The sequence below is a fragment of the Eretmochelys imbricata genome, chromosome 1 (assembly GCF_965152235.1).
Source record: "Eretmochelys imbricata isolate rEreImb1 chromosome 1, rEreImb1.hap1, whole genome shotgun sequence".
NCBI classification, from domain to species: Eukaryota; Metazoa; Chordata; order Testudines; family Cheloniidae; genus Eretmochelys; species Eretmochelys imbricata.
The window spans coordinates 300,681,854-300,691,254 of record NC_135572.1 but is presented as its reverse complement, the minus strand read 5'-3'; the positions used below and the strand labels follow the sequence as shown (position 1 = coordinate 300,691,254).

The window sequence follows — 9,401 nt, the reverse complement described above, 5'->3', positions numbered from 1 at the left end:
TACAATTTGCTATGAGAAATCTGAGCAGTCTTTAAGTGGCATGGAAAAAAATCACATGGAGATCCACTGGCAAAAGTATGCATAATGGAAACCTACACATAGTTCTGGGTTCGTAACTTTGGTTGGTGGTACAGAGATGATCACTTGAGCTTAAAACAGAGCTGAAATGCCCAAAAAGGAACAGAAGGGGAGGGTGGAAGCTTTATTGCATGCTCTCTACATGTTCTGGAAATGCACAGAAGTAAACACTGAATGACTGGTGCTCTATGTTTTTAGGGTCGGGAGATGCCTGGTGGGAGGATGGCAGGACTGGGAAGCAGACACTCTATCCAACATGTTCTCCACTGACACAAGTTGATTTCTAAGCAGGATGTGGATGGTCTTAGTGTTCAGATACCAGATGAGCAAAGTATAAACCTTAATTGGACAGGGGGTTGATTTGATTTGTCCATTAATTCTTGGGCTCCATAGTGTTTGCTGGTTGCACCTGTTATCCCTCCCATAAGAGGAACATGAAGTGGTATATCTGTAAGATTTCACTCCTGAAGCTTTCTACAAAATAAAATTATTAGTTGTTAAAAGTTTGAGCCATTTATTCTCTTGGTGAAAAACTTTGCTCTGATATCCTCACAGCAATTGACTTTAAGACTCTGCCACCTATACATGTTCAGAACGCTCTTTGACATCAGTAGGAATTCTGTGTATGTAAGAAAAGCAAAGTATTACAGTCAAGTTCTGTAATGTGCATCTGAAAGAAGCACTGTATTCTTATGAGTTGCAGCATACATCAAAGTATGCCAACAAACCTGTCTGAAAACTTCAAAAATAAACACGTCACAGAATCATAACTTTTTAAAACTTTTATGATGGATACACAGAGAATTTAAATCTGATTTGAAACTTAAAAAAAAAACCATTTTCAGATAGTAAAAGTGAAGGAGATTTCAAATAGTGTTCAATTTAATAAAAGCATTTTTGGCAATTTGTTACTTGGTATTATTTCCCAAAGGCTTGTAAACTTTGAGTAGATGTTATTGAAATGGCATTTAGTAACAGTGGATTGCAACTTTTGAATTGAACCATCATTTACTATAGGGGTGAAATCAAGATTTACTTTATATTTTGACACCCGTGTTTGAATTAAAAGGGCAAATCCTTAAGACACTGGAGCTATGTCAGTTCCCACCAGCTGAGAATCTGGCCCAAAATGTCACTTTTCTATAAGTGATTAATTGCTAAATATAACTTCAGTGATTGGAATCAATAATCTGTAACAGTTACAAGGTACTTAATGGGATTCTCTGACTAACTATTGCCAAGTAATTCCCCCCCTCCCTCTAGGGTAGATATGGGTTTAAAGGCAAGTATTCATGCTATATCATCCCAAGCCTTCTAGTACAATTTGGGAGTTTGTTCTCTATTGTGATTATGATTTATAATCCGTTGCCATTATTATCAATAATATGCATTTGTTAAATTCAGTGTGCTAAAGCAAAAAGGTCGCTATTTGAAACATTATTTCTACTTTTCATTTACAGCCTAGCTTGAAAACAAAGCCTGACAATGCCGCCAGCAACAACAGCACCACAATACGCACCCCCAGATGGAGGATGGGGCTGGGTTGTGGTCTTTGGGGCTTTTATCTCCATTGGATTTTCCTATGCATTCCCAAAAGCCATCACAGTGTTCTTCAAGGAAATTCAGGAGATCTTCCACACATCATATAGTGAGATAGCTTGGATATCATCGATTATGTTGGCTGTTATGTATGCAGGAGGTAAGGCATTTGAGAAACTAACAAATGGTATAGCTCTTTAGCGTTTTGTGTAGTCTTAAATAATGTAAAGTTAATTCCTGTTGCCTGCTTACACACTCACTCACCATACCCTGACTTATGGCATAGCTGTATCTACTCCACAGTTAAGGTTGCATCTATGTTTCCATCATGAACCCAATTATTTCACCAACCCCTGATCCTTTCTTAAACCTAAAAAGTAATATATGTCAGGGTTGGGTCTGGAACCAAGGTAAAGTTGTTCTACTATATTTGTCCATAACTGGACAAAAGGTTCCAACTTTGTCACTTTTTAGCCAAAAATACCTCCAAAAATCAATCACTCAATCAATTAATCACACTAAAAACCATGCGCATAAAGGAGGGCAATAAAATTTAGTCTACCTGATTCATTGGTTCATCTAGTTCAAATGTAGGGCTTGATATTGCCAGGTGCTGAGCACTACAATGGGGTGCTGAGTGCTCTCATCTGCCAATGATGCTCAGGGCCTCAAAGTGTTCCCAGTACCAAACATTAGTTGATTGCACTTAAATTTAGAAAATTCTGATATTAATATCAAGTTTATGAGGCTAGCTGGCCCTCTGTTCCCCCTGTGGTCTCTCTGAGGGCACTTCCCCTGAGGTGTTAGACCTCTTGCCGTTACCTGTTTTGGATGGAATCTCATGATTATTCCACTCTTAGACCAAGATCCAGAGCAGTCCCCATGTATACCAGCTGCTTATCACCCTGCAGGTCCTACTGGGTTTCCGGCACCTCCATTTCCTCCCTTTGAGAATGGAATGGACAGTGAATAAATATTCCAACACACCATGTTCTTGAAAACAAACAAATAACTGTATTTAAGATTAGAAAAAGATAATTATACATTAGGAAAAAAAGGACTAAAAATAAAACTTGTACACATGCCTATCTTATCTAAAGTACTACCATCCCATAATGGCACCCCTGTGGGTTGCTCTGTCTGAGTATCTCTCTCCACACCCTGGAGAGTGTGTTTTAAAACCCTGACTGGTTTCTTCACTCTTTTGGAGGCTTCTTTAAGTGCTAGTGGTCTTGGCCTTCCCAATCAAACTGGTACTGTAGGCTTTCCAGGGGACTAGTTCAGGGTTATCAGGGCCAGTAATTCTGGTATTGTCATTTAATGGCAATGGAAGCTGATAGGTGACTATCATAAGACATCTCCTCCTTCGTGTCTGGAATGTTCAGGATGGTTCTCTGTTGGGAAACACTTAGTCAAAATATATTTGTCCTGAAAATAGGCCAGAGGCAGATTAAGATATAGTATTCATAATTATTAAAGAGCACCCACATATTTCTCACAAGTGACACCTGAATAGTAATACAGCATGGTAATATCAGGCCCAATAAACTTAAAAAGTGATTGCTGGAGACATACACTTTCATGTTTAACAGAGTAAGCTCCTAGTCCTTTTCCTTACAGATGTAGACCTCACAGCCTCTGGCCTGGGATGTTCAGGGGCAGTGCTAGGACAGGAGATGGAGTATAGTCCTTTGTACCAGGCCTATTCTGGGCAAGGCTAGAGGCTCCTGTATTAGCCCCTGCTCCATGCAGAATCTGGGAGGTGCAAAAGTGTCTTAAAGCCATTTTTGCTTCCCTTTCCTCTTAGCTGTGCCTTCTGTCCTGGGCCTCCTGAGGGCGTGGAGTCTAACTGTTTGTAACATGCCCCTCTAATCACTGCAAAGTTTTGTAAAGGCAGATTTGTCCTGCAACCTTAAGTAAGTGTTTTGTTGCCTGGGATTAATGTTTAATTTACACAACCATCCATATAATCTCTCAGTTTGGCCCTTAATTATTAATAGTTTGAATGCTAATTATATAATATTCAACAATGGAAGAGTTCATTTTAGGAGACCACAAAACAGAAAGAGTTTGTTTATGATACTTGTTAGGGGGCTTATTCCTTCACCCACTTACTTCCCTGGTCCTTCTCGCATGAACAGAGAGCAACAATACCCGAAGTCCAAAGATGTAAACAATTCGACGTTTATTAGGGTGAACTTCCAGCAAGCATGATTTCAGTTTCCTTCCTTAGTGTCCCCCTTCCCAGCTCCGACACCACAGAGCCTTACCTGTGTCCCTGTTCCCATTCCCCCGCCTTAGCAAAACATGATTCCAATTTCCCCACCCCATTCCGTTCCCATTCCCTCTCTTAGCAAAACATGATTCCAATTCTCCATCCCCATTCCCTGTTCCCATTCCCCCCCCCGCATACTTCCTGATTGACTGCAGACTATATAGTAAAACTTGAGTTCTGCTTAGCTATACCTTAACCAATCATTTTCCTGAAATTTAACTAACCAATCCTAACATATTGTAACTTGATTATGTAACCAATTATATCCCACCACCTTAATTAGTTTACACCCAGCAAAATTAATTATACAGCAGACAGAAACAATCACAGAACCAGACAGAGACCATGCAAATAAACAATAGCAAAGTGGGAACTATAATGACAAAACAATACAGAAGTGAGGATTTCACATCCCAGCTATTGATAAGTGAGTTCTTGCCAGACAGGATGCAAGAACTAAGTTTCCTTTTACATCTTCTAGGCACTTCCCTTTCTCTGGAGGCGATAGGCATTATCAGGACAGGATTGTATTCCTAACAGCCCAATAGCACCTTATTTCAATGTGACTAGTTTGGAATGTGAGGATGTGACCGTTCGCTTCCCAGCTTGTGGCTGCCTCTGCTGCTTAGCCTAAGAACAGGGCCTCAGTCTGCCACAGTAAGGGAAGGCTCTTACACCGGCAGACAGTGATTTTGATGGTTTCTTTTATACCTCTATAACTAGCCAAGTGATAAGAATACACCTAAATTCTTAGAGTATAGGCCTTTACAGACAGGCCTGAATTTCTATATCCTAACAATACTACCTATTTTTTATTTAGTATTTCTTTAAATCCAGTGTCCAACAACCTGATAATTTGCCATTCAGTCTAGACTAACCAACGTATACCTCAGTCAATGTAAATAACATCAGTACAAGAAAACTGTGTAAAGTTATTTTGATGTCTTATTACAATGCTAACAGTGAGCAACCCTGCCCAACATAAACTTTCTTTGAAGCCACAGCTACTGTATAACTGCTTCCTAAAAAATAAGCCATTTAGACAATCACTGGAAGAATATGAAATAGGCAAGAAAAACATTTGAGAAGGAAATCATTTTATTGTTTTTCCTTTCTGGATATGGCTATGTTTGCATTCTAGCATTTGATGTACTGTAATCTGAAATAAGTAGGAGGTACAAGCTGCACTGTTTACTATGAAGTGCACTAGGTATATCTAAAATGTTACTGGTACGCTTTGTTCAGCATACTGCTAATTGAGGTAACCTGAAAAAAATCTTCTTAAGATCTGACATACTCATTATGGCTTAGCATTCTGCCTACTAATCATCTCAGTGGGGTCTTTGAGTAAGTTTGAATCTATTCAGAGGTTCTTTGCTTAGGGGCTGCAGCCTCTTGCAGTAATTAGATGGCATCTGTGTCTCAGTAACAAGATATTAACTTACCTTTCAATGTTTGAAAAAAAATGAAAGTAATAAAAGACATCCAGTAAGGAGCTAAAAGAATGTTAATTATATTTATCACTTACTTCATACTTAGAATAAATGGCATTAAATTGCAGCAGACCATCTGGCAATCCGTATGGTCTCCTGGAGTCCTGGTGAATTCCAGCAAAAAGGTCAAGCACAGTGTTCACCCTGTTAGGAAAGCACTAAGCAGAGGTGGCAAATAGTATAAATTAAATCAATATGAAACCCTTTTCCCCTCTCAATCCGATATAATGCACACTTGTATGCTTTTAACAATGAGCACATATATTGTGTTTCTTTTTAGTTAGTAAGTTATTTTCTGTTTGTTCAAGTTGATTAAATTGCCAACCCTGAAAACAATGTCTTCTGTGTGATCATCATGGTACATGGACAATGGGCAGCCAGTGGCAGTGAGAGCTCCCCATATTGTTCAGCCTGTGCAGACTGAATCATTCTCTTTGGAGAGGAGCAGTAGTTCAGTCGCCATGGCAACTCATTCTTCTGCCTCTCTTGAGCAGAAACTGTCAATTGTGTTAAATTAAAGGTGATGGTTTTGTGATGGATTCCTGATCACAAGGGACTGAGATTGAGACCACCAAACTTATTTTACTGGAGGCCAAGACACAGGATGTTGTAGGGTTTATGTGTCAGTAGCTATAATGCAACTTATTTCTATCTACCTATCTACTTTTATATTTATATAACTATAGATAAATATATTAAACTTCGCTCTCTATTTATTTCATAAATTCACTTTTTACTCTACACAGCATTAACTGCCAAAAAGTGGCTGCAGTAAAACAGAAGGCTTCCTCCAAATGGTTGCCTTCTTAGGGTTCAATCCACTTCCCATTAAAGTCAATGGAAAGATTCTCATTGTCTGCAATAAAAGTTTGATAGGTCCCTTCGTGACAACTCTGAAGCCAGTTCCATGTGACAGCTCAGTACACCCCAGACAAGTCTGACCCTATGTGTTAGTTTTCCTTGGGAAATAATATTTGTTTTTGCTATTAGATTCTGCTTTGCTACTGTTTTTTTTTTTCAGTGATAAGTTCCATGGTGTCCCAATAATGACTATTTAGGGTTCAGCACAGCAGAATGAAACATTTCTCTCAAAGAAAAGTGTTTTGGTATTTTATGGTTGTAATAGATAAATAAATAAATAAAATTATGGCCATTTCTATGTACAACTTCAAAGTCCCCTTCCATTATTTGATAACTTTTCACAAGAAAACAGACAATACTATTGAGAGTAAGACAAAATGGTATCACATCTTTATTAATTAAAATATTCTTCCATCCCCACTCCCCACAGGTACTGGCACTACTTAAAATTAAAGACCCACAGGCATGATAGAAAGGAATTGCAATAGATCATGGTGTCCTAGCCCAAACCAGAGTGGTGCTAAGTGCCCTTAACTCCCATTGTCTCAACTTCTACTTCAAAGGGAGTTGAAAGATCAGCATTTAGCAGGACTGAATCCCTTGAAGAGTTGCCCTAGTTCATCCAGAGAAGGATCCATTTCCATTCTAAGTGAAGTAATTTTTCGAAATAGATCATTTAAAAAGCACTTTATGATCCTTCTGGATGAAAGATGCTATAGAAACTTAAGTAATAATTGTGACAATTTCACACTAGATGAGCTCTGACAGTGGACAAAAAGTACAGTAGTTCACTTTTCTCATCTCTCTTTTCCCCATGTCTTAAGATATGTATGTTTTAGGTTACTTATTTTTATATAGCATCAAATTCTGAAAAGGTTTGTTCAGATGACAATTCAAAAATAACCTACAGACAAGTGCTCATCGTGTCTTTGTCAAATATTAATTGGGAAAATAACTTTTCATATGGTACGTTCAAAATATTTGCAATTTTACCTCAGTGGGTGTTTCAGTGATATTGCTGTGAAGACGAAATGGCATGCTCTATGGAAATGACAGTTTGCAAAATCCATGTAACACAAACAACAGATGACTGCATTTTTAACTTTTACACTAGCAATAGGTCCCTGTGATTTTTCTGTTGAAGTACTGAGAGGTTTTTACTGATTTTTATAGAGCTTGGCACACAAATCTGAGTGGATGTGAAGAAGGTGATTGAGAAACTTTCCTGTTCTGACCTATATCCCTTGTTGTGAGGGACAAACCTATATTCCCCACCAGAATATGCAAAGTGTTGAATTTTAATAACCTAATTTAAAGTGTCATTGAAAACAGAATGTATCAACTTTCCAAATGCCTCATGGGCATGAGGGAATAGTTCACATTTAGTTTAAAATATATGTACAACATCTATGTCAAGTTAATTTGAGACTGCAGATAAAGGAAAGGGAGTCATAATGAGCTGACACAAGAACAGAGAATTGTGAATCTCATTAACAAACTGAGACAAATACAAGAAAAGAAGTTTCAAGAGTAACAAAAATAGTATAAACTTACAGTAGCTTAATTTAAAAAAAAGACTTGCAGGTTAAAGAAGCCTGAGAAATCCTTCATAGGCCAGTATAACCTCTTCTTCCTATGCCGCTTCCAAGACTTTGCTAATAAGATTGAGGGTGTACTCTGTAGGACAGTTTTCTAAGTACTGTCATAGCAATCCTCCTCCTAAATCCTCAAGCTTTCCTAATGCACAGAAAACACTTATTTAACTGGACGCAGGAAGAAAGATGCAAAAAGGGCCCTCACTGGTGACTTTTTTAATGTTGCTGTTTTCAGACTACTCTAAACATGTGGATGAGCTCAGTCTACTATTTTTCCTTTCTTGTCAGTCTTCATGTTGGGCTCAGATTCAATAATAATAATTTCTCCCTGGGGTCGCTTGAGCTTCCCCTGGGAAGCCAGCCTCACAGTTAGGAATATGCTGCTATGGAGAGAAATACCATTTGATTTCATATTATAATGTTATAATTATAAGTATTATAATGTTTACCATAATTCTAAATAATTGCTTTAGAAACATTAAAATGTCAGAAAACTATCTCCCCCGCAACCCTCCTTCCCCCAAATTTGTGATAAATGACAATATAGTGTATACCATAAAATATATTTTCAAGTTAAATTCTTTACGTGGCATGCATTATTCAAACCACTCACATTTAAATACATCCATGTAACATGAATTATTTTATTTATCATTCAGCAGAGCAACTACTTTAATCACTAACCAGTTTTACTTGCTCTATCTTTTTTTCTTTTTTTTTTTTAAAGCTGGGCACTTATATCAGCAAAGCGCTAATACTATCAGTGTTGCTATCCAAAAATAAAGATTCTTTATTCCTGCCCCAAGTTTTTCGGAGTAACCAGTCACTGAAAAACAATAATAAATAGAATACACCATAAAGTACAGTCTCTGAGGGACTAAAACCTTTGGTTTGTTTAAGATAGATATCAAGGGACAAATTTTGTCCTTTGATATGTGCATTCAACTTGTAAAGCATGCTTACTTTGTGTGTACTAATAATATTGGATTAGTTCCCACAATGGTTCATCATATCAAGGATCATACAATGCTTATATTTATGATAAGTGTGTCATGGGACTCAAAAGGTCAAGAAACAATGGTGTAGCACATATGGAATCCTGAGATACTTAGGCAGACACCCAAGAAAGTACAATGGGGAAGGAAAAGTCTATCTAGTCCTGCTGTGTATACTATTGTAATCATATTGCCACACTAAATGAAATAATAAACTTAATGTTTTACAATGTACCTATTATAAAGCATAACTATTCCATTGTTTTGGAATTAGAAAGAAATATTTGCCTGTTTATTTTTCAAGCGTATATTCCAGTGGAACAGAGTTGAATAGAGGCTCATTTGTAAGATATTTCCAAGTCAGAGTCAAATAGCTGTTATTATTCAGAAGAATCCTACTGTAGTTCATAAATATATGTGGTTGATAATGGAAACAAGTAGATCATGGACTTATTAGCGAGAGATGGGTACTGATCCTAAGGGAACTCCAAAATACAAACAATGAGACAGTGTTGACCTGGGTTCTGAGACTAATGTATCAGTTAATTTAATTAACTAGTTTTCA

General features: G+C 37.5%; 1 protein-coding gene across 1 annotated transcript in view; it reads left to right on the top strand.

Moving 5' to 3' along the window:
- Positions 1 to 1,563: 1,563 nt before the first annotated feature.
- The window catches only part of SLC16A7 (solute carrier family 16 member 7), a 58,245-nt gene continuing 50,407 nt past the window's right edge, over positions 1,564 to 9,401 (top strand). The window contains exon 1 of the mRNA XM_077807756.1: positions 1,564 to 1,777. Within this exon, the coding sequence (XP_077663882.1) occupies positions 1,564 to 1,777 (214 nt within the window). The remainder of the gene's footprint in view (positions 1,778 to 9,401) is intronic.